A 27,152-nucleotide genomic window follows, 5' to 3' on the forward strand; every position below is an offset into this window, starting at 1 on the left:
CTATTATAAAATCATTTTATAATATAATTGAAAAGCGCTCCTTTCACAGACACTCCTTATAACTCCATCTTCAGCGACCACACAGCGTGCGCCCTAGCAAGCACATTATAGTTGTGTAGCCTTTAAAAATCCGCTGCTTGTATTCCCCTGCATTTAAGCACGGACGTCCAGGAGCGAGCAAGCAAGCAAGGCAAATTACGGCGTCTATTCCAGGAGCCGCTTTAAAAACACGCATGCGCGTGTCCTCCACCGTCCCGTCAGCCTCAGTGGTGACGGCCCGTCAGCGTCGCTACTTCCTGTCCCGTGATGCTTCACGTCCCAAGCGGAACAGGCGCAAGATGGCGGCTGAGCGGCAGGTGGCCGGGAGCGGCGGCGCCGCCGGTGGCCGTGGTACCGGTAGTAGCGGCGGCGCTAGTTCCATGGCTGCCCTCGAGGATAACAAGGAGAATGAAAAACCCAAGTCCGGTGGTCTCGGAGACAGCCTGGGCCTGGAGAGTATCCTACCGGCGCGTTGGAGGGAAGAGCGCTAATGGGGACGTGTCACTTAAGGCAAAGGGCGAGCCCTTCTCAGGCTTCGGCTTCTGCATTGAGAAGCTTCCGAACTTCGCGTATAATTTCTAACTGCTTTGTCTTCCCGAATTTCGGGTAGTGACGATCGATGTATTTGGCTGACTTTCAAAAGTGGAGACCTCTCCTGAAATTAACATTAGGGAAATATATAGTCCAAGGCATGTTGGAGGTTAGAGAATTCCCTTAGCTCTTAAGATGCGTTACAATTAATTAGTTACAGTGTGAAAGTGCTTTTTTTTCTCTTTCTTTTCTTTTGCAAAATATTGCATTGAATAACTCATTAGCCAAGTTTGGGATCTTATATATAGGTAATAGGTACGCGGACTGCCTCTGGTTTGTAAAGCAAAGCAACTGAATTTTTAAACTAAACTCCTAACTGAAAAGTTATGCTTCGTGTTTCTTTCTTCGTGTGGAATTACCCCAAGGCAGATATAGGCATGTTTGTGGAGGAGGCACAATATCAGGTCTTTGCATGCACCATGTCAGAAACTTGTTGAGTAAGCAACCATATTTCTGTTTATAGATCTTTCATGATAATGTGAAATGTATATAACAGATAAGTTTCAAAAACTTACATTTTAGAGAATGATACAGTTAAGGTATGCCATCCAGTTGTAAAATAAAATGCTACACAGAAATAATGTGAAGCTGAAATGTTAATTTTATAAATTTTATTCATATTCTAATGACAATTACTGTACAACTTTAATTAGGGGACACAACAGTGATATATAATGTTAATTTGTAATTCTAGAAATTTTTGACTTCCTCAGTTAGTATAGTTTATGGGTAATGATTTTGAAGCCACAGTTAGAAGTAATTTATATTAGCTTACCACTGAATCTAGTTAGTAATAGCAAATAGCAAGTACAGTAATTCTATTAATTTCCAAGTTCAGTAGTAAATCATTACTTTAAAATTGCATCAGGTTTTACATAACATATCTCAGGATTGGTAAAATTGTAGCTGTTTTATTCCAAAGCCAAACAGGCAACAGAAAGGTTTAGGCTTATAATATGAATGCAGGAAAACCTTTGTCATCCAGCTGGTATTCCATTATAATCATGCTCAGAAACAGTCACTAACTAGTTATATTTGAACTTTAAAAAAATACTAAATTGTACAGTATATTTTGTATGATTTAACTGTATAAGTTATATTGTTGGAAGTTTCCTTAACAAGTCTTTTAGTTCTTCAGATTATTAAAGAATCACAGCAGCAACATGGCCTACGTCATGGTGATTTTCAGAGATACAGGTTTGTATGCAAGGAATAATCATGGAAGTTAACAGTTGAACAAGAAATGCCTTTGTTTTTATTAATAAAAATACTTATTTCAATAGTTACAAATGATACAGCTGATTTTAGAGAAGAAATTAAAAATAGAATGAGTTAGATACCAATGCTAACCGTTTTGTCCTTAATATTGCTGGGAATCAGGCGCACGTGAATTTAATAACATATGTGGTATATTTTTAAATTACTGGTAAGCATGGTTTTGTCGCTTGGTTTTAGGAAAGTTCTGACCATGTGTTTAATTTTGGTTTATTTTATTTTTAAATTTCTGTGCCACCTATCTCACTTATCAACCAATTGTATATGTCTTGTATATGTGCTGCATATTTCCTGGTACACAATAATTGGATAAAAACATATAATTTGGAATACTGTATCCAAGTAAGCTAAGAATTATTATTTTTTTGTAATTTAGTGGTTTATACTTTCCTGAAAAACCTAATTAACCATGTAAGTTGCGCCTCTGGCACATGTACACTGGTGAAACTGTTCATCAGTCCATATAAATTTGAAGATAAGTTTTCTGTAGATATCACTTCATTGATGTCCAGCTATCAATCCATTGATGAGTAGAAATCTAGCTTAAAAATTGTTGAAATTTCCTATTTGTCAATTTTTTCTATGACTGCATATTTTACTTTTAAGAATTGATACATGAATTGACTTATTTTGCTTTTGGTACCTGTCTTTTTCTATGATCGTATCTTTTCTGAATGACTTCCTTTAAGCCTTCTGCTATTATTTGCATTGTCTTATCATATTTTATAGATTGCGGCAGTGTTTTCTCTTGAGACATATTTTATGGGAGGGTAGGGAAAGTAGATTGAAAGCAAATATGACTCTGAATAAGAATTAACCATTTCTTTTCTCTTCACCCCTTGAAGAGGTTATTGCTCCCGTCGACTAAGGAGGCTCAGAAAAACTCTTAACTTCAAGATGGGAAATAGGCACAAGTTCACAGGGAAAAAAGTAACAGAAGAGCTATTATCTGACAACAGGTACTGGAAGGTTCTATTAACTGCAAGATATAAAGGGCTATATCTAGCACCCTCTTTTTAACCCAGCAGAATGTGTCATCTGATTTATCAAATTTCCTTTGCAGATGCCTGTTCCCTCTCCTATTCCATGAACAGAAAGATCTCTTGCATACCTTTGCATTTACATCCAATTGTACAGTTTGTATAGCCTTTTGTTGCCTGGAGAAACTACAGAACTGTAACAATCCTCAATTTCTAAGAATAAATTTGGAATGCAAAGATGAGGTCAAGAGGCCTAGCCTCTATTTCTCTTAGAAACTCTGAACACAGACTTGTATTATGCTTGGAGGTCAAGCAAGCTAACCTATTTCTGCCTTCCATTTTTGAGTTGGAGAGGAGAATCCGGTCTCTTTAGCTTTCTTCTGTCCTCATAGGAAAAGATGGGAACAGCATCCTGAGCAAAAGAGAGGTTAACCAAATTCCAAAATTATACTAAATTATGAAACGTTGATAAATTAAATTGCCCAGTGTCTTTGAATACAGTTATTTTACAAAGAAAACTACTTTTGTGTTCCTGAAGCAAATCTTAGAAATGATGTAGGTGCTTTAAAACATTTTAGTGTGTTTTGAAGTTGTTTCATTTCCATACAATAAGCATTCCAGTTTCTGTGTTAGTGTGTTAGAATGAAGTATTGAGACTGGTAAATTTTGCATTCACACTTAGTGCTACACTGTTGTCCAAAATGCATGTCCTCTGGATACAGTATCAGAAATACTGTACTTCTAGAATGTTATTGATGTGTATATATAAATGTACTGTCAAAATCTATCAAGATAATAGATGAGGAAAGACAAAGTTGATCTTTCCAGGATTGTAAGGATAAAAGAAGGCTTGTGGAAATGTCCTTCACCAGGAATTCTGAAGAGAGGGTGTGATGTAAATATAATCAATCACTTGGTAGAAAGGGACTTTGAAATTGATTTGAGACAAGATGCCTGATTGGGGCAGAAGTATAGGAACAGATGCATTTGTTTTGTATTTCGGTTGAAATTCTCAAAGAAAACTTGCTTTGAATAATTTTTAATTGATCTTATGCCGTAGATATTTACTCCTGATTCTTATGGATGCTGAAAGAGCCTGGAGTTATGCAATGCAGCTCAAGCAAGAAGCCAACACAGAACCACGTAAACGTTTTCATTTGTTATCTCGCCTACGCAAAGCAGTAAAACATGCTGAGGAACTGGAACATCTCTGTGAAAGTAGCCGGGTGGATGCCAAGACAAAGCTGGAAGCTCAGGTTAGGACTAGCTTTTAAAACTTTCCTAGAAAGGCAGAGAAAATGCACTAGAGTTAATTTCTTAGTGGACAATTGGATCTAAACTGTAGATAATAAAAGCTCCAGTGAAGAATACAGAAAGAAAAGAAAAAAGCTTATTATAGACAGTCTGTTCGGACACAACTCAAGCTATTTTCAGAAGGGCCAACCTTCTGCTGTGTTACTTAATATGCAAAAAAGAGGAAGAAAAAAACCCAACCATATAAAAATGTAAGTTTCAAATGTTAAGCATTTGGGTTGTACTAGACTCTATCCCTGAAACTCATTAGGCCATTCTGCAGTCAGAATAATCAGTTTCAGGGTCAGGATATTTTGATGGAACTTTTGCATGTCTTATTAATGTAATATGAAGTAATATGAATATTTGCCAAGCAGTTGTTTATTTATTCTAGCAAACTAACTAAAAAGAATATATTCCACCGCTACTATTTCCTGTGGAAAAACAACTCATGTAATCTGCATACGTTTTCATTTTTTTTTTAATTTACATTTATATCCCGCCCTTCTCCGAAGACTCAGGGCGGCTTACAGTGTATAAGGCAATAGTCTCATTCTATTTGTATATTTACAAAGTCAACTTATTGCCCCCCCAACAATCTGGGTCCTCATTTTACCTACCTTATAAAGGATGGAAGGCTGAGTCAACCTTGGGCCGGGCTTGAACCTGCAGTAATTGCAGGCTGCTGTGTTTTAATAACAGGCTTCTTACAGCCTGAGCTACCACGGCCCCAGATGTCTGAAAAAATATTGTCTAGATAGACAGATGTCTGAAAAAATATTGTCTAGGTAGTACAATTGTATTACCTAGTAATACAATTTGAACTCCATTGCACACCTATTTATTTTTATGAAAACAAATAGCATACTTATTTGTACTTGATATTGGTATATTTCCTGGTATTTATTAATAGCTGCTATGGAAAAATCCAAAATCGGTAGGCTACCATACAGTCGCACTACTTATCATCCATCTGCATTTTTCTTATAGGCATACACAGCTTACCTTACAGGTATGCTTCGATTTGAACATCAGGAATGGAAGGCAGCAATGGAGGCTTTCAACAAGTGCAAGTGAGTTTCAATTTTTTTTTATTTTTATGTCCATTATCTATTAAACAGTTTTTTCTCATTTAGATTTTTCTGGATGTAGCATTTTTTTTCTCCTGAACTTTTTAAAATCCATGTAATACGTTTTGTTTCTGCGTAGCCTAGTGATGAAGCTTAAAAGCTCAGTATTTTACAGTAACCCCTCAAATAGAAAGAAATTGTTTTTAATACTGTAAAGTACTGACTATTTGGTTTTTAATTTTCCTTTTGCAGAACCATTTATGAAAAGCTGGCTAGTGCTTTCACAGAAGAGCAGGCAATATTATATAATCAGCGTGTGGAAGAAATCTCTCCAAATATTCGTTATTGCGCTTATAATATTGGTAAGTAAATCAAGAAGAAAAATATATTGGAAGAATTTAATAATTATTATTCTCATATAGTCCTACCAATGTTGACAAGGTTAGCTATGTAGAGCAAACCCTACTTCTTTTTAGAACAGGGGTCTCCAACCTTGGTCCCTTTAAGACTTGTGGACTTCAACTCCCAGAGTTCCTCAACCAGCTTTGCTGGCTGAGGGACTGTGGGAGTTGAAGTCCACAAGTCTTAAAGGGACCAAGGTTGGAGACCCCTGTTTTAGAAGATGTTACCTAGCTGTGTAATGAAATATATGCAAGAAAACAGCCAAGCTCAGAGAGCATCAGGGACTCCACTATTCTCATACAATTGCCTGTGAAATTAATGCATTAGTTAGACTAAATGCAGAATATTTTTCAATGTGATATTTATATTAATTTAAACAAATCCAAGCTTTCATACTTTTTGAGAAGAGTATGCAAATATCCAAGGTGACAGTTATTAATGGGATTCTTAACATGTTCTCTTCATTTGTCCAAATAAAAAACCAACATCTTTTCCTTGCAAAATAAAAAAAGACAGTTTTTATGGAAGACTGCTAAGAAACCTTCCTTCACATTTTTGTCTTTTGCTGCAGATTACAATTTTATTTGTTGATTAAACTATGCCCACTCATCTCTCCAAGGCGATTTTTTTATTTGCATAATAATGCAAATATTTTTAATACATATTACAGACCAAAATGTTAATATTTAGATATACAGTATTAAATATTTAATTTGGATATGCTTGGCCCTTCTCCTAAGATTTTTGGTGTCGTGTATAGATAGCAGCTAACTATATACTGATACCCTTAGTTTCTTGCACATTCCTGCCTATTTAAGTAGGTTAAAATACATGCCATTGTGATGCTACCATCCCCTATGCTGTGAGCTTTCTTGGAAGTTTTGCAGTACGTTTTTGTTAAGTGAGAAATTGTGCTGGATGACAGGCTAACTGAATTCTGTCCTTTGTTTCTTAGGTGACCAGTCTGCTATTAGTGAGCTAATGCAAATGAGGCTGAGGACTGGTGGCACTGAAGGTCTCCTTGCTGAAAAACTAGAGGTAATTAATCTCACACTTTTCCCTTTTGAAAGAATGGCTACTGATGCCTGATTTTAACTGATATGTCCCTTTTCTTTTTAAGAAATCTAAAATACAGTGTAAAAACCCAAAATTCAAAATTATCTTACAAAATAATATTTTGAAATTATTTTAAAAACACAAAAGATAAATTTTAACCAGATCGTAGAGTTAAGAAACCTGTAACTCTCCACTGTCACATCAGCAGTAGTCGGAGGTGACTAGAATCGCAGTTTAAAAAACCCTAGAAGACCATGGATTCTGGTTCTGTGAAGAATGACAGGAGAGATGGGAAACTAATAATTGTACATTTAATGTCTTCATCTTCTGTAAATCAAATACCATCTGTTTAAAATAATGTTGGGTCTTCCTAGTTGGTAGTTCTAATAATATTTCCTTTGTTTCCCCTAATCTGATTAATTCATTTGTTTAATATTAAAAATTATCATTTTTGTGCTGCTCCAAAGGGTACCATTTGTGTGGTTTTGCTATTTTGCAAATTATATAAATTGCAGCAGAAATTTACTCCTTGCATGAAAACATTGTTGCATTGCTGTCCACTGTATTTTAAAAGACAGGAAGTATTTGGAATGCAGTTGAAAAAGCCATGTGCTGTATAGTTTAATGTCATCTTCACATGACATAGAATTTGAGCTAGTATTTTATCTGCTCATTGCAATTGCTAACAGAATAGTTCGTCATTTTAAAGCTTGTACTTTTGTGGATTGAGATTGGTCAATGCATTTCTCATTTTCCACTGCAGTTTCTTGCCAATAACTTCATATATACAACTTCATGCAGTGCCCTTCATACATTTATTTGTGAGGCTTACATACTTTTGGTAGTAATAGTCTCCCCTAGGAGTTTGTCCTGGAAATGCTTTGTAGGTTTGAATGTAGATTGGAGCTGCAGAAAAACCTTGCACTCCACTAAGTACTATGGCACCATGCTTTTAAAATCTGATACTTAAATGCTTTCAGACTTGCCTTTCTGTATTTGAGAACACCCAAAGCAAACTTCCAGCCTTTCCTCCACTTCAGTAGGCCATCCAGCAGATCAGTTATGTTCATGTTTGCCAAGAAGTACCCTGTTGGAAAATTTTGAAAGATATGACAGTGTCCCCAGGACCTCATGCTTCCCAACAACCTTGATTGATCTTTCAATCTGAGGCAAAGGCTTCTTTTTAATTCTGTATGTATAAAATCACTTTAAGAACATGTTTTTCAGTTATTCCCTCTCTTCATGGTAAAGCTGGCTATAAAATAATCATGATTTGTGATTGCAATAACTTGAAAGTTAAACTTTCATAGATTACAGTTGTATATTACTTATTGCATACAGTGAGAAAAGTGTATTGTGAGAAATAAACGCTTTTCATTAGAAGGCCAAACCAAAATTTCCCTGTTTTCTAGTCGTTAATCACACAGACTCGAGCAAAGCAGGCAGCCACTATGAGTGAGGTGGAATGGAGGGGAAGAACGGTGCCTGTGAAAATAGACAAAGTGAGAATCTTTCTGTTGGGGTTAGCAGATACTGAAGCAGCTATAACTCAAGTAAGTAAACGCTCCTGAAACCTGTGATTTTAGCTCTTAAGCAGGGTCCTATGGTCATGTGAACTCAATAGCTACACTATTATATTCTGATTTCTATACAAAGGAGGAAATTTAAATATAATTTGTTACCTATTTAAATTCATTTATCACTGAATATGGGCAAGAAATCATGCCAGTTCAGTTTATTTTATTGCCCATCATAGACGGCAATAAATCCAAAATAGGGTGTTGTGAAGATGAGCAATTTAACACAATAAAATGAAAAAGAAGTACTCAGCTTGTTTGTGTAAAAGACTCTTAGAAGCTGCTTATTGATACATTACAGTGAGTACTCCAGGTAACAAAGCAGTATTAGGAACCAAAACCTTTGTCTAAAAAATGAGGTAATGGTTCATGGCAAGAAGTAATAAGAACACAGCTGTCACTTGGCTATTTGCCACCAAATATTGTAATGGGAAAATACTGGACCATGTCTGGCTCACTCCTGGTTTATAGGGATGGTAATAATTGTGAACATCACCCTGGGTCATGTGAACAAATAATGCTTTTGGTGTTTTTTCAAGCAGAAAATTGAAATTCATAAATTCCATATTTAAAAGAGTAACAGCTTTTGACCCAGGAAGCTTAAGTTTCTTGTCAAAACTCTTAATCTTGTCCAAGAACGTTGTACTCTCAGTTCAGATTATTGAGTAATATGCTGTTATTTAACTCTTCTGTTATTGTAACTTTTTCAAAGTCTTGAATTCATGTGCTGTGATGCAGTCTCTTTCCTGTGACTTGGGAATGAATCAAAGCAGCATATGCCACAAAATCCTGAACGTTTGCTAACTCTTCCCTTCATGGTATCTTAGAAGATAAATAACTGCATTAGGAAAGGAAGATAAATTCATTTTTATATAAGTAAAATAATAAAACGCCACCTCATTTCCTTTTGTTTCAGCATTACTATTTTGGCATTTCCCCTTCGCATGTTTGAGGTGGAAATGGCCTCACAGGTGGAGCAACCAAACTAGTCTGACCTGTCTCTGATTATTCAAATTTAGAAAACTTAACTTCCCCTGAGTTCTTTGAAAATTAGAGACTTATTTTAAAATTGTATTATTAATCCAATTAAATATTTGAGGAATTAAAAAAATACATTAAAAGAATGTTCTTTAAAGCAATTTTAAAAAATAAAATCTGCCCTAAAATTGTGAATCTCATATTCCAGCATTTTTTCTGGAGACCTGCTCAGAGTGGTCAAAATTCTAAATAACTGAACTGTAGAATACATCCAAACACAAAATCTTTAAACAATGGATCTTAAGTAATTTTAATCTGACAAAAATGTTATGTATTATAAAATGCTAATGAATACCTATGGCTATTCTAACTCTAGATTACTAAACAGGAAAACTATCAGCAGAGATAAAACAGTTTCCTATCATTAATCTGTCACAGAAAATAGCACTGTTGACTTTGAAGGTTGTTTTTTTTAGTGGGAGAAAGGAGGACAAATAAAACTATAGGTTATCAACAACAAAAAGATTCCTTACAGTCTGGTGGTAATAAGTTACAGTTTTAAGCATTAGAATAGGAACTGCATTTTAGAAAACTCCAAAATAAAATTGAATTGAACCAAATTAGAGGGAGTTCATAGTGTGGCTTATTGATAGAGAATATGAGGTGGAACGCTTTACCCGATAATATATGATTCTGGGTATTCTTGCCAATATTCTCCCTGCACTATTTTATGCAATGATTGTATGAAGTGGAAGATGTTGGTTTTGTTTATTGGCTCACATTTTATTAAATTTAGGAAATATTAACAGAACCACTGTGGAAGGGTTTTTTTGTTTGTTTGGTTTTTTGTAATCTGAAGAGCCCAATTGTGCCCCTTCTGTTATATCATAAAAATATAAAACGGTAGATTTAATCTCCACAGTTTATCACTGTAATAACAGTTTCACTAATGTTGCATATAATACAACATGTTTGTAAGACTCACTGGTTGCAATTGTTAATGTAAGTTTTAGCCTCTTTTGATTTCAGAGATTGAAAAGTGATTGAAAAATTGTTTCTGTGCTACTTTGTTTAGGCAGAAGAAGAAGAAACTAAAGAACGTTTGTTTGAATCTTTATTGAGTGAGTGCCGGGACGCAATACAAGCCGTTCGCGAAGAGCTGAAGCCAGATCAGGTGGGCCATAAAGTAGAAGGTTTGTGCATTTGACTCTCCTTTGGTAAGAAAGGCAGTATAAATAAAATTATTGGTGAGCCTGCTTGAAGAACTATTTGATGCTAGATCCTACATGATCCTTTGTGAAGCTATAATAAACTGCAGCTGTTCCTCAGTTTTGTTTGCATCCAAACATTCTTTTCTAAAATAAATAAATTACACCTAATATTTTGTTTCCTACAGAAGCAACGGGATCACTCTTTGGAAATAGATTCTGGAAAAGTCACTAATATTCAGTATCTGCACAGGTAAAGAGCCTTTCCAGAAATGCCTGACTGTTAGATTAAAATCATTCAGGACAAATAGTAGGACTGCTTTGGTGTCATCTCACACCCTTGTCTGCCCAGCTCATCATCTATTAACAGCTTTGTATATATTCAAATGGTTCTGAAATGACCTTTAGTAATAATGCAGTTTTTAATACTCTGCTTCCTAGTTACCTGACTTACATCAAGCTGTCTACAGCAATCAAGCGCAATGAGAGCATGGCAAAGGCACTACAGAAGGCACTCCTTCGTCAGCAGCAGCCCGAGGAAGATGGCAAGCGTGTTCCTCGACCTCAGGATTTGATACGCCTTTATGACATCATCTTACAGGTAAGCATGTAAGGAGTGGTTTAGCAGTGGGAGGCTTATGGTTCCAGTTTTCTTTTATCTCTAACAAGGTGATTGCAAAGTAGATGCGGAAAAGATGTGCTATTAAATTGGAAGTGCAAGTCAAACAGGGCGCGCAAATTGGTAGCATCAGAATTTATTCCTCCATTAAAAACACGGTAGAAGTGTTGAAAATAAAGATGTTTTCTGAAATTTTGCTTCATGCAAAATAATATTTTCATGACTACTACATATAATAAACATACACCTTACTTTTAAGGATCTCACAAAGTTGCTTCCTAAATAATTTTAATAATTACAGGTTATTTTTTTGGACAGCAGATAAAGGGTGTTACCTTGTAAAGAGATTACAGTATTTGAAAACAATGCTCTGCTGATTTCGGTACTATTAATAATTCAGTTTGTTAAGCAAATAGTGCTGATTAAAGTAAATAAAATTATTGCTGCTTTACCATTGTCAAATTTATTTAATTGGATAAAATATTTATTTATACTGTTTGTTGTAAAGTTTATTTACATTTAAGGGCTTTTTTTTCCCCTTTGGTCTTCTCATTTTGATCACACTGAAGAATCTGGCAGAATTGCAACAACTTCCTGGCCTAGAAGAAGATAAAAGCTACCTGAAGGAAATAGGAATAAAGACCTTGGTGTATAAGGCTTACCGGTAATTCCCAAACAAACAAAGTTACTTGTTCAGTCACAGTTAAACAATCACAGTTATACAGTGGCTTGGATCCGAACAATACTGTAATGAGCGCCAAAAGATATTTGTGCTATTTTGAGTCAAGAAAAGTCATAAAATGGGGCAAAATTCACTTAACACATGTCTCACTTAACAATAGAAATTTTGGGCTCAATTGTCGTAAATTGAGGATTACCTGTAATGAGTTCAGAATTGTAAGAAATGTTCCAGTTACTTCTGTAGAAACAACCATTTCACCATTTCTCCCACTCCCTGACATAGTTCGTCCAGGCAGTTCAGACAGGGGGATGTAAAGTGGGAAAGACTGGGTGTGAATAGTTTCAAGAAAATTGTGCTCATAGAGCAGGGGTGTCAAACTCATGTCATCATGTGACATATCACGACTTTCCTCTTTCGCTAAACCAGGGGTGGGGGGTGGCCAGCACATGACGCATCCAGCCCACGGGCTGTGAGTTTGAAACCCGTCATAGAGAATTGATATTTAAAGAGTTAATTGAGCCATAGTTTACCAATCTACTTGGTATGGTCTTCTGTTCCTCCTAGATGCTTTTTCATTGCACAATCATATGTTCTGGTGAAAAAATGGAGCGAAGCTCTTGTTTTGTATGATCGAGTACTGAAATATGCCACTGAAGTCCAGGCTCAAGCTGGGACTAAAAAAAGCAACTTAAAGGTAGGAAACAAATTATGAAGTGTGCATTAACAGTTCTAAGGTGATGTAATTGAGGGCATACATATTTAAATTGATTACATTCTGCTAACTGTAATGTACAGTTCTGATTCATTTGTTGAAACAAATTTATGATTGATCACCCATTTTTAAAACTATAAAATCAAATTATTTAGATTTGTCTCTCATTAGACAATGTGTCTCTGTGTATGAGAGAGAACGAGAATGAGAAAGAGATGTTACTATACCACATATATTTGTATTTGGCAACTCAAACGGGCATATGTATTTAATACTCATTTTATTTTCCTAACAATGAAAAAAAGAGAAACATTAGCAAATCTAGTTTGGGGGGGGGAGGTGAATGAATATGGAGGAAAAATGAAACTACTAAATATATATCTTTTATGGAATTGTTCTGAATTATATAGGAGCTACCTGATGTTCAGGATCTGATTACTCAAGTAAATGCAGAAAAATACTCCTTGCAAGCAGCTGCCATATTAGGTGAGTGTGGCTTTCCAGATTCCCACATACACAGTATTCATAGGGAAATGGCTTTTAAGATTCAAGAGGCATAGTCTGCAAACATTTCAGAACGGAAAGCAGGAGTGGCTACGAAAGACTTTCCTTTTTTTTAACGTGGTTCTATAGCTTTATTTTTTCAGTGGCTTGACTGGGCAATTCTGGAAAGAAAAAGTAATCATTTTCTACTGCCCAACAGCTGATAGGGAAGAAATATAGGCTCGGTCTAAATTAAAGTTATAAATTAGACTTTAAAACATCTTTGCCACAATCCAATTTTTTTATATTCACTCCCCTGTCTGGCTGTATTGATTCTCTGAAGACCACTGGGAAGATAAAGCCTTTTCCCTTTGACTCTTTTAGATAATATTGGTTCATGATCTGTTCATCTGTTGCCTTCACTGCTGCATATTCTGTCCACTTCTGTTCATCCTTTCACACCTAAAACTCCTTTCTAACCAGAATTCTGCCACCAAGATAATTAACTTCTGATATTCTTTAGAGTCGTAAGTACCTCAGAGATTGAAGGCAACCTCCTTTTGAAGTCTGTTGACCTTCTATTCTCTCCTTTGATGTGTTGCTCCTTGTAAATTTCACTATTGTCATCTATTCATTTGCTCACATATGTGTTTTTTTTCCTTTGATGCCAATAGCTTTTTCTCTATAACTTAACTTTTATCTAAATTTATTAGCATAAGCATACTTAACATAAGTATGTATGACATACTCATTCCTGTGTCAGACTTAGATTGGTGCCATCAATTCCTTGGCCCTTCTCTATAGTAGTGTACTATACTCTATCTCTGTGTCTATATCTGTCTGTCTGTCTGTCTGTCTGTCTGTCTATCTCATATGTCCACCTATCTCACAAGAAGCAACTCTGAGTGACATACAACAATATTAAGGAATAGTTATACAGTTAGATTTGGGACAGCAACATTTACATTTTAAGGAGAAAAATTGGAGATAAGCATTATCATAAATTATAGACAATTTCATTGTTCACATTTTTAAAATGTAGCCTTGTTCTGGTTTAATTGCTAGTAAATGCATTTTCCTCAAATACTTCTCTGATTCTTTCAGATGCTGATGACAGTCATGAGGCAGAATCTCCGTCCCAGGTCAAAGATGGCAAGGTAAGCAACTTTGTGTATGCAGTAAAAGCACAATTTCAGAAGGATCACAATGTCTTACGTTATTGTGTATCAGTATATAATTTGAATTACATATATTAGAGATATGATGATAGCAATTTTTAATTGTCCCTGTTTGTTTAGAAAGTTTTCTTGGTTGGGTTGTTTGTTTTTTTGGTGGTTTTTTTTTTTTTGCATAGTATACAAAACAATGGATTTGATGGAAAAGAAGCTAGAAAACAATCAGGGAGAACAGAAAAAAACAACGTAATACCTCCCTAATTATGCTGCTTTGTTTTTGCAAAGCTAACATTAGAATAATGAAGAATTTAAAAAATACCCAGAAATGGAGTAAGCTCACTAAACATTAGAGACATCCATAGCAATCACGAATATGTTCTGTCTGTGCATTTTTTCTATGCATAGCCTATGCATAATTTCAAGAGAAAAGATTTACAGCATGAGCTTGGCAAAAAAAAAATCTTAAGAGATTTTTGAAAATCTCTTAGATTTTTGAAGATTTAGGTGGATATTATAAAAATATTATATGTAGTGGCTCTTCCATTCTTCTTTTATGCTAATTGAAGCTGGGGAAGTCTTGATCAAAGTTCACCTTAATCATAATTGGGTTTCTTTAAAACAGAACAGCTTTGTGGTAATATTTAATGCATCATATTGCTTAGTCCTAATATTAACCAGGTATTTGCAACTCAATTAGAAACTTATACTTTAGTTTTCTCTTCTGTATTTGCTAGCATAATAGTATTTCCACAATAGATTTGGATAATTTTCTGAGGTTTCCTCAGCAACTATTTATACATCTATAATGGATGTCCCTACTTCATTGCCTTGAATTCATTATCCAGAAAGTTAGCTATTTCTGTCATTAGAAATAGAAACTTGCCATGGCAAGTTCCAGATGTGTGGACTCAATTCTCAGAATTCTTCTCAACCATAACCATGCTGGTTGTGGAATTTAGGAAGTTGAAGATCATTTATTAGGGAAATGTGCAGATTGTGCAGTTTGAGAAACCTTAAACTAGAGAATTAAGTAACATTGTCCAAATGAACTAATTTTTGTTCCTTTGTATCTTCCTTTTTTATCAAGCCACTTTCTGAACGATTTGAGATTTTCTGCCTGGATCCTTCTCTTGTCAGCAAGCAAGCAAGTCTGGTGCATTTCCCTCCAGAATTCCAGCCAATTCCATGCAAGCCTTTATTTTTTGATCTGGCTCTCAATCACGTCACTTTCCCACCCCTGGAAGATAAAGTAGAGCAGAAAGCAAAGAGTGGTCTTACAGGATATATCAAAGGCATCTTTGGATTCCGGAGTTAACCAGGGCTGTTTTCAAGGAAAATGTTTCCTTTATATTGGGGAAATCTGCAACAGGTTCAGACCTTATCTGCTTGAGTCTAAAATCCACATGGGAGATTTTCAATATTTTTCCAGTATTCTGTCTGTCCATCTGATTTATTAGAACCATTTCAGTCTGAGAACATAAAAAATGTGCTCTGTCTCCAGCCTTATCTCAAAGAAGAAAACACCTGAGGTCTGAATCCACTCACGCCCAGTGCCTCAGGCAGGAACAAGTATCCATTTTGTAAGGATCATTTATTTTTGGTAGCTGATACCACAAATTTAATTTTTAAAAAGCTAACTCAGTCGTCTGGACAAGACACAGCAGAGGGAAACCAAAGGCACAGATTTTTACAGAATTTGAACTGCCTCAACCAGAATCTGTAAAAACTCAAGTTTAATTGATCGTACTGCCTGCCGAGTTTAATTTTCACTTCTAACTATGGATTGAAGATCAGAGTTGATAGATTATGTTTAAAATCCATATAGTAGATTATACTACAGGTTTTAAAGAATATCTTTATATAATCTTTTCTTTAAAAGGCATCACTTCCTACTAAGTTCTTAGAGGATCTCTTTTGGATACTAAAGAGCCTCAGCTTCAGAAAGTTATTCTCCATTTCTGCATTAAAAGCCCTTTTGCTTTTTTTTTAATTTTTCCTCATATAGTTTATTTGAATTGGCAAATTGGAAAGGATACTTATTTTGTACTTTTCATCCTTTCTGAAAATTATACATGGTGGTTTTAAATAGTCCACTTTGTGAAAAATCAATATATGAAGCCACTGGAATCTTAAGCAATAAAGATTTTAGTCAGATATTAACAGACCTTTTTTTGTGAGAACATTTCCAAGTGCGGTAGGAATTCCAATATCTTAATATCTTTTCCCAAAATGAAACAAAGAAAAACATATATCTAGATACATCTTTTACATACGTGTTCTGTTTCCAGCTATATTATTAGTCTTAAATGTAATCTAGTTAGTCTAAAATATTACTTGGATCAGCTAGTCTTTAGCTATCTTTTAGTGTTCATACAGCACCACATTTTTGTCATACTCCGTTCCAGTTTTGCTCTGCTGCTTCTTGGCTTTGTTGAAAACAGTATTAAAATTGGATTATTCAGTTAGGAATGTTCCACAAAAACAGTTGCTCGAGCACTGTGCTAATACACTCTAGAGAATTGTAATTTCCAAACCAAATTGGGTGTAATTGTACCAAAATTATTGGAACTGTTTATCTTGTATGAAAAGCTATCACAATTCTCATTAGGATTTAATTGTGCCACTTCTGTTTTAAAATATGTGTGAAATGGACCCTGTGGTCTGTTGGGCGAGTAGAATTTTATAGAAAAAACTTATTGTGGGGCGAAAAGGAAGCAAAAAATATTTTCTACTGTATCAAGTGATTAAATTTGAGATTGAGATGGGGCGTGATAAACTGATAATTTATCAGTTCTCTTAAAAGCTTAAATGGAAATAACAGATTTGACTCAAGTAACTATGGCCCAGTATCATTTTTGGCAATACGTCTGTTGGGTTTTTTTTTTTTTTTGGTGGATTGTATTTTGCTTCAAACTTCCTGTCCTGATTTTGAATTAAATCCAAGAATTGTATTCTTAAGAGGTGCAATCCAACTTATTTTTGTTCACTTCCCACCTCCAAACTTTTGGGTAGCTGGTACATCCCACTCCATTTATCTCTGCTGCCTTAATTAGCTATAAAATGTTTGTTAAGATGTGGCACAAAGTATACTAGAAAGACAGAAAAGAAACCTTTAAACTATAAAAACATATTCTTGCTACAGCCCAGTTTTAAATAGTTTAAACAATTCAACTGCATGCTCTGCTTTCATTTGAACTTTCCTTCCTGGAACATTTGAAGAAAACCTTTGCAAGTAGGATTTTTCCCAGAGAAGTAAACATATGACTTGATTGTTGCAATAAAAATGTTTACGGTTACTACAAAGATGTGGACACCATCCCTGCCCACATGCACTCATTATTAGTTGGCACATTGTAGTATGTTATTTCATGGACTTGGCAAGAATAGATTGAATCTAGTCCTTGACTTAAGAACACAATTGAGCCCAAAATGTCTGTTGCTAGGCAACAGTTAAGTGAGTTTTATTTCATTTTACGACCTTTCTTGCCACAGTGGTTAAGTGAATCACTGCAGTTGTTAGTAACATGGTTGTAAAGTAAATCTGGCTTCCCCATTAACTTTGTTTGTCAGGCACAAAAGATGATTTACATGACCCCGGGACCAGGGGTGAAATGCTCCCGATTCACACCGGCTCTTCCGATTAGGTAGCGATGGCAGCTGTTGGTTCGGAGGACCGGTAGCAAAAATCCCTGGCCCCGCTCCCCCTGCCTCTGCTGATCCACACCATCAGCAGAGGGTTTTTTTTTTTACTTTTAAAAGTTTTTCTTCAGCCGAAACATGCCTTTAAAAGTAAAAGAAAAAAAAAACCTCTGATGATCGCGGGGCTGAGCAGAGATCATCAGAACACTTTAGAAGGTTTTTTTTAAAAAACCCTCTTCAGCCAAAGGGGAAAAAAAGGAAAAGGGAGGGGGCTTTAAAAGGCTCCTCTGGCCATCCCAGCTGAGTTCCTCATCACCAGAATCTTAAAAACATGTTTTCTATATGTTAAAACAATTATTTTAAGAGGTTCTGGGCTGCTATGAGGGAACTTCAGCTGAGATCGTCAGAGGAGCTGACTTTAAAACTTTTTTCTCTCTGGCGATCCCAGAGAAGTTTCCTGATCCTAGCAGGCTTTTAAAATCACTTTTTAACAGCCCCCACTTACAAGAGCCCCCACCCATGCCCAGCCAATTCCCCCTCCTCACTTACCTATAATTACTGCATACTGCTCCTTCTGGGCTGGCAACTCAATGCTTACTTCAGCTACTGATTACAGCCTGCTTTGACTTCCTGCTTTCTGAATGAGAAACTCTGGGATTTGAAGTCCACAAACCTAAAGCTACTAAAGTTGGAGACCCCCTGATCTAAAAAAATAAATAAAAATAATAAAATATTTGTGCAGCTTTCTGAAATGTGTGTTTCTGTAGCGTTTCACTAACTACACAAACACACAAAATCTCACAAAGCTGTATGTGGCATTTTGTGTGTGTGTGAATCAGTTGTGTGTGTGTAAAGTGTGAAAGTGTGAGGTTCCTGCTTGTTGCAGGGGCCATTCTGGGTGAAGTGCCACTGCTTTTACATTGTGTGTGAGTCTGTTGTGTTGTGTGTGTGTAAAGTGTGAAAGTTGGTTTTTGGTACCTCTTATAGTTTTATATACTTTGTTTATTATTTTTATTATTTATTGTTATTGGCCATGCCCTCCCAGCCATCTGACCACCAAGCCACGCCCACCAATTAAGCCACGCCCACAGAACCAGTAGGTTTTTAGATTTCACCCCTGCCCAGGACACTGCAACCATCATCAATATGTGCCCGTTGCTAAGTGCCTGAATTTTGTGACCATGGGGATATTACAATGGTCATAAGTGTGAAAAATGATCATAAATTGCTTTTTTACAATGTTGTAACTTGGAACGGTCACTAGACAAAAAAATGGTAATTTGAGGGCTTCCTGTATTTAATTGTCCTGAACTAATGAGGTTGCCTAAAAGTTCTCAATATTAAACCATCTAAACTCTGTATGTATGTAGTTATAAAGGGATGAGGATTTTTAATCTCTTGTTGAAAGTTGGGATTGGGGGCAGGAAGAATCTTCCCAACAGCAATTAACACCCAGAAAGGCAACAATCATACGTATTTGTACATACCACAGCATGAAAGAAAAAAGGGTTTCTGTAAAGTGCTCAAAACACCCACACAATAATAAATACTACAGTTTCTGTGGAGGAACTACAACTGCCTAATAACAAAAGATTCTGTAAAATGCATTATTGATTCATTTTTCGGAATTAAATTACAGAATTTGGTCAACGCGCACAAATTTCTGGATATCATAAATTTACTTGCATATCCAGGGTGACAAATTGGAGTTCAGCTTTTGATATAATATTTCAGTGAGTGAGCTGTAATCAAAATAATGCCCATGGTAATAAAGTACACAAATTCTTAGTTACTAAACTCTACCAGCAGGTTGCATGTGTATGTTAAACAGAATGGGGGAGAGCATCAAGCCCTGGGGCACGCCACAATGGAGCAATTCTCTGAGTCCTTTCCCTGTTATCGCTTGGCCCGTCCAGTCACACATTGGAACCATCTCACAAATCGATCTTCCAATTCCTTGCCCTATAGGCAGTCTGAAAGATGCTATACTTCTTTAAAGTACCTATCAGAGTAACCAGTGTGACTTTAGTCCTGCTAATGGTCCATATAATTTATTTCTTTAATTGCTGCCCCATTCTTTATAACCTTCATAAATGAGAGAATAGATAAGTGTGCCCATGATACCCCTTGAGAAGTGGGTGAACCAGTGCTGCTTTCAAGGCTGGTGGCATTCTCCCCTCTTAAAAGAGACATTGAATGTAATTATCTACCTCCCTGGTTCTTCCTGTCTGCTTTAACCAGGAGAAGCAGATGTCAAATAAAGAAGTGGCAGAACTAGAGAAGAAATTTCTGCCCCCCTTGGGCTCAACCCCGCTCCCCAATAATTTGAGATGATATCCTGTTTGCTCTGAACTGAAAGCTGGATAGACAGGATCCAATGACACTAAATGTCATTGTATCCTGTCTATCCAGCTTTCAGTTCAGAGCAAACAGGATATCATCTCAAATTATTAGCCTAATGACCACAATTTGAACAGACTGAAGTTCTTCCATACTATCTCCTCAGAAAGGAGAGGTCTTAAATAGTGCTGCTGGCTGACATTTTTTTTTATTTCTTTTTGTCACAACAATATACACAAACAATTGTCATAGATAAAACAACATATCTTGAAGAGAAAATATATATATATAAGTAAAAAAATATGCGTCAACTATATTAATTTGATACAATGAAGGGAACAATAGGACAGGAACGGTAAGCACTATTGTGCTCTTATGCACGCCCCTTATAGTCCTTTTAGGAATGGGGTGAGGACATTCTGGAGATGTAATAGGATCATTTTAACAAATTTATCGCAACAGAGTAGCCTTGAATCTGAACTCTTGCCATAACCAGTCACATTCTCCTCTTGTCTTCCTCCAGTCATATCTTTGCTCACTTTGTCTCCCAAAGCAAGTAAAAAAAAAAACCTAAAGAGATTTCAACAGGCCTGTCAGCAGCTATCCTGTCTAATGCTCTGTGTGTATTCCAGAGGCTAACTAAATGCACGACAGAACTCTCCATTTCACTAGGGAAAGCCCCAAGTACCATTCTGAAAACCAGGATCTATTAAACATTCAGACAGGTCATACACAGTGCAAACTGGTAGCTCTGGTTAACCCCATGGTCACGAGGCAATGATCAAGGAACTGACAAAAACATCTGCCAACACCAGTTTATGTTTCATCTGGTCCAAGATAAAAGCCATATCTAATGTGTGGCTGCCAATAGGGTTTAGGCCAGTGTTTCTCAACCTTGTATGCAACATAAAAATTCCAACATATATGCACACTTGTTGAGAGAAAATGTCTAGAACTGTATTTATCTGCAGATGGCAACGCTAGGTAGACAAAGTGTGAGGAAAATAACCATTGTATAGGAGAAATGATGATGATGGCTAGATACATATGTGCACACACAGAGACATAATTTGGCCGGGAATTTAAGAGAAGTAAAGAACATGAATTGATTAATGAAATATTATAATGTTATAAATAATAAGATCAAATATTACATTGGATGTCTGTAAAACTAAGAAAAAGTGCAAAGATCTTATGGGATGCAGTTGAATTATGCAAGGAAATGAAATATAAGTTTTAATTATAAACAAAAGAGCTAAAGTATATATCAGAAGATATAAATTGGTTTCACTGAGATTGTGGTGGGTAAGTATATAAGTGGGACTCCAGGCTGGTTAGAGTTGCCTTTTATATTTCAGAATATGGTCATAATGGAAGAACAATAGTTGAGTTTTGGGAAAAATGTGAATGAATACAATATGGGGGGAAATACCCTTAGATGACATAAATGTGTGGTTGAGAATGAGAGACAATAAGAAAAGTGATTTGAGCTTCCAAGAATGAAGTGAATAGTTACTGGTGAATATCAGTTTGTTAACATGGTTTAGACATAAGCCTATAGTTAACAATATACGGTACTTAGCAAGGGACTCAACAAAAAACTCCTGGTAAATGTTACTGCTTAGGAGGGAAAAAATTGAGAAAATTAATAAAGTATGCAAGAATTACAGGACGATATGAATGTGGAACAAGTAATTTGTTGGGTAAAAGTGTGAAGAAAAGAGCGGGGGGAAAATCCTAAGGGGAAAGTAGAATGTGAAGACTCTGTGGTACATATAATTGGTTTCTCAGGATTATGAATGATGAAAAGAAAACTGATATAGAAACTGCTTAGAACAGAATGCCTAGAATTATGCATTTATGGATAAACATATAAGGAATGGTTGTGGAAACTCCACAGATACAGTGATTGGAAATATGAATGTACATGCACTTCTAATACAGTTGATGTTGCCAACTAGTGATGGTAGGGATGCTTCCTCATGCTCCTTTTCCTGTGGCTTTTTCTGAATAAAGTTTAAGATTCTCTAGAAAGCAGATAAAATTACTAGAAAGTTAGTCAGATAATGAGAGTTCTGCTGCTTAGCTGCAGCCCATCTCCAGATGTTTCTGTTGGTGCTCTGTCAGGTTGCAATCTGAGATAGAGTCTAGAGAACATCAGCAAAAGCTTGCATTAGAACGGTTTTCATTAAGTCTGAAATTCCTGTTTTCTGTTCTTTCCATTTCTGTACGTATTGTACTTTAAGGAATAAGTAGGTGTTGCTTTGACAGAAGGAGAAGTTCAGTATGTGTAAAGGTTGCAGGAAAGGTAATCATTATCTTACTTTTCCCCTTTTTGGTTAACTTTCACTTTTCAGAAATATTTTTTTGCTCAAAATCCAACTGCTGATACTCTTGGTATTTTTGATGTATTGCTTCACATCTTTAAGAGCTTGCCTTATTTAAAGAAATTGCTCTCGCGTTCATGCCCAATAAAATCTGGGGAAGAAATTTCTTGATAGAGAACCTCTAGCCTAGAGAAATACATAACTCTTTCAAACTTCAAAACTTATCAAGTGCAGAATGTCAACCTAAAATATTTCCGATAAAAGCATGGAACCTAGCTGCTAACAAAACTGTCACTCTGAGACCTTGTAACCCCTCTTTAGCTAACTTTTCTTTGTAAGGTATTCAGACCTGAACCAAAACCTTCTGATTACTGGATCTTGGTGTGGTATCATTTCCCTGTCATTTCCCTAGCTTAGCAGTTGTCCCCCGAGTCTATTCCAAACAGTTGTGCTATGTTATTTCCACTTTGGGAAGGGGTGATGGTAGGTCTCTTTTTCACCTATGGCTTAGTGATTGATAAAGCATAGATTCTAGAGTACTGATTTAAAAATTGATCAGGAAGCTCTTACTTTACAATGTTCAGCAAGGAGTTGTTTAAAGATATATAAATTTTTTAACTTCCATTGCTTGAAACTTGAAATCAGTCTTAATGGAAAGTGTGTTTTTGTCTGTCTTCTCCCATGAGCCTTCTGTTTAGTTTTACAAACAGCATCATTACTCACTGCATAGCTCACATTAACTGTTGTTTTTAAAACACTTTTAAAAGTAGCTGTTTGCTTTTAACAGAAAAGTTTTTATCAGGGTTTTTGTTATTTTTATTATACATGCTCTGTTTAGTATTTAGATGTTTGAAATATACTAAAATTACTCTGTAATTTTATAAATATTTTATTGTGCATTGCATAGTTGACATTTCAAATTGCCTTAAAACTCTGCATTCATAAAGGCCCTTAAATGGTTTTAGATAGTCAGTCCCTCTGGCTCCTCATTCTCTTTTTGTCTCTCTTTCTCTCTCACACACACTCACTTATACACACACAAGGATAAAGTGGATAGCATGAAGTTAGGGAAATAGGACTAAGCCAGAAACATAGAATATGTTGGGTGAGATCATCAGTGGTTTCGGTGTGAAGTATCAGCTGTATGCGGATGATACTCAGCTGTACTTTTCTACACCGAACCACCCCAACGAAGCTATCGAAGTGCTGTCCCGGTGTCTGGAGGCCGTACGGGTCTGGATGGGGAGAAACAGGCTCAAGCTCAATCCCGCCAAGACAGAGTGGCTGTGGATGCCGCATCCCGCACAGTCAGCTAACCGCGGCTGAACATCGATGGCGAGTCATTGGCCCTGATGGAGAGGGTCCGCAACTTAGGCGCCCTCCTGGATGAACGGCTGTCTCTAGAAGAGCATTTGACGGCCGCCTCCAGGAGAGCGTTCTACCAGGTTCGCTTGGTACGCCAGTTGCGCCTTTCTGGACCGGGATGCCCTATCCACGGTTACTCACGCACTCGTGACGCCTCGCCTGGATTACTGCAATGCTCTCTACATGGGGCTCCCTTGAGGGGCATCCGGAGGCTACAGTTAGTCCAGAATGCAGCTGCGCTGGTGATAGATGGAGCCCTCGTGGCTCCCATATGACACCTATCCTGCGCAGACTGCACTGGCTTCCTGTGGCCTTCCGGTGCGCTTCAAGGTTTTGGTGACCACCTTTAAAGCGCTCCATGGCATTGGGCCGGGTTATTTACGGGACCGCCTACTGCGACCGAATACCTCCCACCGTCCCGTGCGCTCTCACAGAGAGGGTCTCCTCAGGGTGCCGTCAGCGAGGCAATGTCGTCTGGCGGCGCCCAGGGGAAGGGCCTTCTCTGTGGGGGCTCCCACCCTCTGGAACGATCTACCCCCCGGACTTCGCCAGCTTTCGGACCTTCGGACCTTCCGCCGCGGGCTTAAAACATACTTATTTAATTGTGCAGGACTGAGCTAGATTTTAAATTTTGGGTTTTAAATTGGGTTTTATTTCTATTTTTAATTGGACGGGCTTTAGAATAAGTTTTTTAAATGTTTTATATTGTATTTATATTCTATTTATCTGTTTTTAGTGCCTGTAAACCGCCCTGAGTCCCTTGGGAGATAGGGCGGTATATAAATATGATTAATAAATAAATAAAATAAATAAAAAATAAATAAAATAGAATAGAATAGAATTTTATTGGCCAAGTGTGATTGGACACACAAGGAATTTGTCTTGGTGCATATGCTCTCAGTGTACATAAAAGAAAAGATAAGTTCATCAAGGTACAACATTTACAACACAATTGATGATCAATATATCAATATAAATCATAAGGATTGCCAGCAACAAGTTATAGTCATACAGTCATAAGTGGAAAGAGATTGGTGATGGGAACTATGAAACGATTAATAGTAGTGCAGATTCAGTAAATAGTCTGACAGTGTTGAGGGAATTATTTGTTTAGCAGAGTGATGGCCTTCGGGAAAAAACTGTTCTTGTGTCTAGTTGTTCTGGTGTGCAGTGCTCTATAGCGTCGTTTTGAGGGTAGGAGTTGAAACAGTTTATGTCCAGGATGCGAGGGATCTGCAAATATTTTCACGGCCCTCTTCTTGATTCGTGCAGTATACAGGTCCTCAATGGAAGGCAGGTTGGTAGCAATTATTTTTTCTGCAGTTCTAATTATCCTCTGAAGTCTGTGTTTTTCTTGTTGGGTTGCAGAACCGAACCAGACAGTTATAGAGGTGCAAATGACAGACTCAATAATTCCTCTGTAGAATTGGATCAGCAGCTCCTTGGGCAGTTTGAGCTTTCTGAGTTGGCGCAGAAAGAACATTCTTTGTTGTCCTTTTTTAATGATGTTTTTGATATTAGCTGTCCATTTTAGATCTTGCAATATGATAGAACCCAGAAATTTGAAGGTTTCTACTGTTGATACTGTGTTGTCAAGTATTGTGAGAGGTGGAAGTATGGAAGGGTTTCTCCTAAAGTCTACCACCATTTCTACGGTTTTGAGTGTGTTCAGTTCCAAAAAAACATTGGCTGCATTCACACATTGCATTAAACTATGGTCTGTTTTAATCATAAACAACTGACCAAACTATGGTGCTCTGGTTCACACATTCTACTAAATATTAAACTATAAGTTAGAAACAATAATGGCTGTGTTTGTACCATACATTAGACCAAAATGAAACAAAACACATTACCATAATGATCATGTGTTAAGTCTTGGGGTGATGAAAATTCAATCCAAGTGAAAAAATATTCAAATTCTTTTGTAGGAGAGCATGTTGTAGCAAATTTGTTTTTTAAAAGTTTTAATATTAAAAAATCCAATTTTGCCATTAAAATTTTCCTTATGCCTTCACCAGATGAGTTATTTTAGATTTCTGCAACTAGAAAACACATCCTACCCAATTTCTTCCTTAATTTTTCCGGATTGGAACTGAAACATCCATCTACTGAGAATACTATCAGCTTTGTCATCTGCTCATAAATTTCGTAGTTGTCTATCTGTCAAGAGAGAGAGGGAGGGAGAGAAAGAGAGAGAGAACAATAACATGGCAAGAAAAATACAATAAATACAACTCTAGAACATTTTGCCTTCTGCTTGCAGAAAGGAGAAATTAAATGTAACAAAACATCAAATGGCTGCAATGTAGAAATTCAGCAGGCTATATTTTAGGATATAATTGCAATAGAATCATCTCCTCGTAGTCAGAACTGATATATCACAATCAAAGTCGAAGTTGGAAAGCCTGTTTGCTGTGTTGTTATAATTAGAGGCTTACATTTTATTATGCTTTTTTTACTGTAAATAATATTGAGATAAAAGGCAGGATAAATAATTAGCCCTTAGGTCTATTTATATAACTTTGCTAAATTGGAGCTGTTCTGGTCTTCTCAGATGGCATTTCATACCAAATTATACCCACAGTATTAGCTGGGATGCTTTGCAATGTCTCATCCTGTTTGGTGTTGGTTATCTAATTTGGATTAGCTAACATGATGCTTCCTACACAATTAAAAGGATGCATCAGGAAAGTCAGCTTTCTCTTACATTTCTGAGGGCAGCTTAGGGATAATTGCCTACTAGCTACTTGTCTTTTATTTGATGTGACAGATAGTCATCCTAGTATTACGGTAGGATCTAGGTTAGAGGAAAAAATAATGTGTTTTCTCTTGTCCATTTTACTAGAATAATAATGTATCTGTCAATCAGTCAGATACCATTAATAGCAAACCAATGTATGTTCACAATAGTTAAGGTTCTGAATACCTTCCGTGACCTTTATATTAGTTTTTCCTAGATGGCCAACTAATATAGAGAGAATCTCAACTCTCCGTATTCCCATTGAGAAGTGTGAGAGGGATACATATACGGTACTTTGTGTATAATAAGACTAGCCCAAAATATTTTGCTGCCTGGGCTAAAAAATAAGATGGTTCTCTGTCCTATTCCATGTCTCAAGTCAAGTTTGTTGACAATTGAATATTTCTTCAGCGCTAACAATTCAATTTAACCCTCCACGCCACCATTTCTTTGCCCTGCCTACGTGAACTGACTCTACATTTCAATCCAATAAAGAGTTGATTCTCTTTATATAAACTTTGTGTTTATATGGTACATTCAATAAACGGTGTGCATTCCTCTTTAATCTAATTTCCCTTCAGACTTCTTCCTCCCTTTC

At 36.5% G+C, this 27,152-nt stretch overlaps 1 protein-coding gene across 2 annotated transcripts; it reads left to right on the forward strand.

Moving 5' to 3' along the window:
* Window positions 1–305: 305 nt before the first annotated feature.
* On the forward strand, window positions 306–16,126 carry SRP68 (signal recognition particle 68). 2 transcript variants are annotated; one of them, XM_058169922.1, is made up of 16 exons: window positions 306–495; window positions 1,761–1,827; window positions 2,751–2,864; window positions 3,946–4,141; window positions 5,169–5,251; window positions 5,501–5,610; window positions 6,606–6,688; window positions 8,119–8,259; window positions 10,337–10,435; window positions 10,658–10,722; window positions 10,911–11,070; window positions 11,658–11,752; window positions 12,335–12,464; window positions 12,893–12,968; window positions 14,070–14,122; window positions 15,228–16,126. In XM_058169922.1, the coding sequence occupies exons 1-16, from the start codon at window positions 339–341 to the stop codon at window positions 15,453–15,455; spliced, it is 1,857 nt and encodes a 618-aa protein (XP_058025905.1). In that variant the 5' UTR covers window positions 306–338; the 3' UTR covers window positions 15,456–16,126. The 2 variants fall into 2 exon arrangements, with proteins under 2 accessions (XP_058025905.1, XP_058025904.1); XM_058169921.1 differs by having other exon boundaries at window positions 315–495; window positions 1,769–1,827.
* The last annotated feature ends 11,026 nt before the right edge of the window (window positions 16,127–27,152 follow it).

The sequence above is a fragment of the Ahaetulla prasina genome, chromosome 2 (assembly GCF_028640845.1).
Source record: "Ahaetulla prasina isolate Xishuangbanna chromosome 2, ASM2864084v1, whole genome shotgun sequence".
NCBI lineage: Eukaryota > Metazoa > Chordata > Lepidosauria > Squamata > Colubridae > Ahaetulla > Ahaetulla prasina.

Excerpts from the sequence above, each read along its gene's own strand:
- SRP68 (XM_058169922.1), top strand. The coding sequence starts at position 339 with ATGGCGGCTGAGCGGCAGGTGGCCGGGAGCGGCGGCGCCGCCGGTGGC. Across the intron at positions 5,611-6,605 it reads TTATTGCGCTTATAATATTG|GTGACCAGTCTGCTATTAGT; the intron begins GTAAGTAAATCA and ends TTTGTTTCTTAG. Across the intron at positions 11,753-12,334 it reads TTGGTGTATAAGGCTTACCG|ATGCTTTTTCATTGCACAAT; the intron begins GTAATTCCCAAA and ends TGTTCCTCCTAG.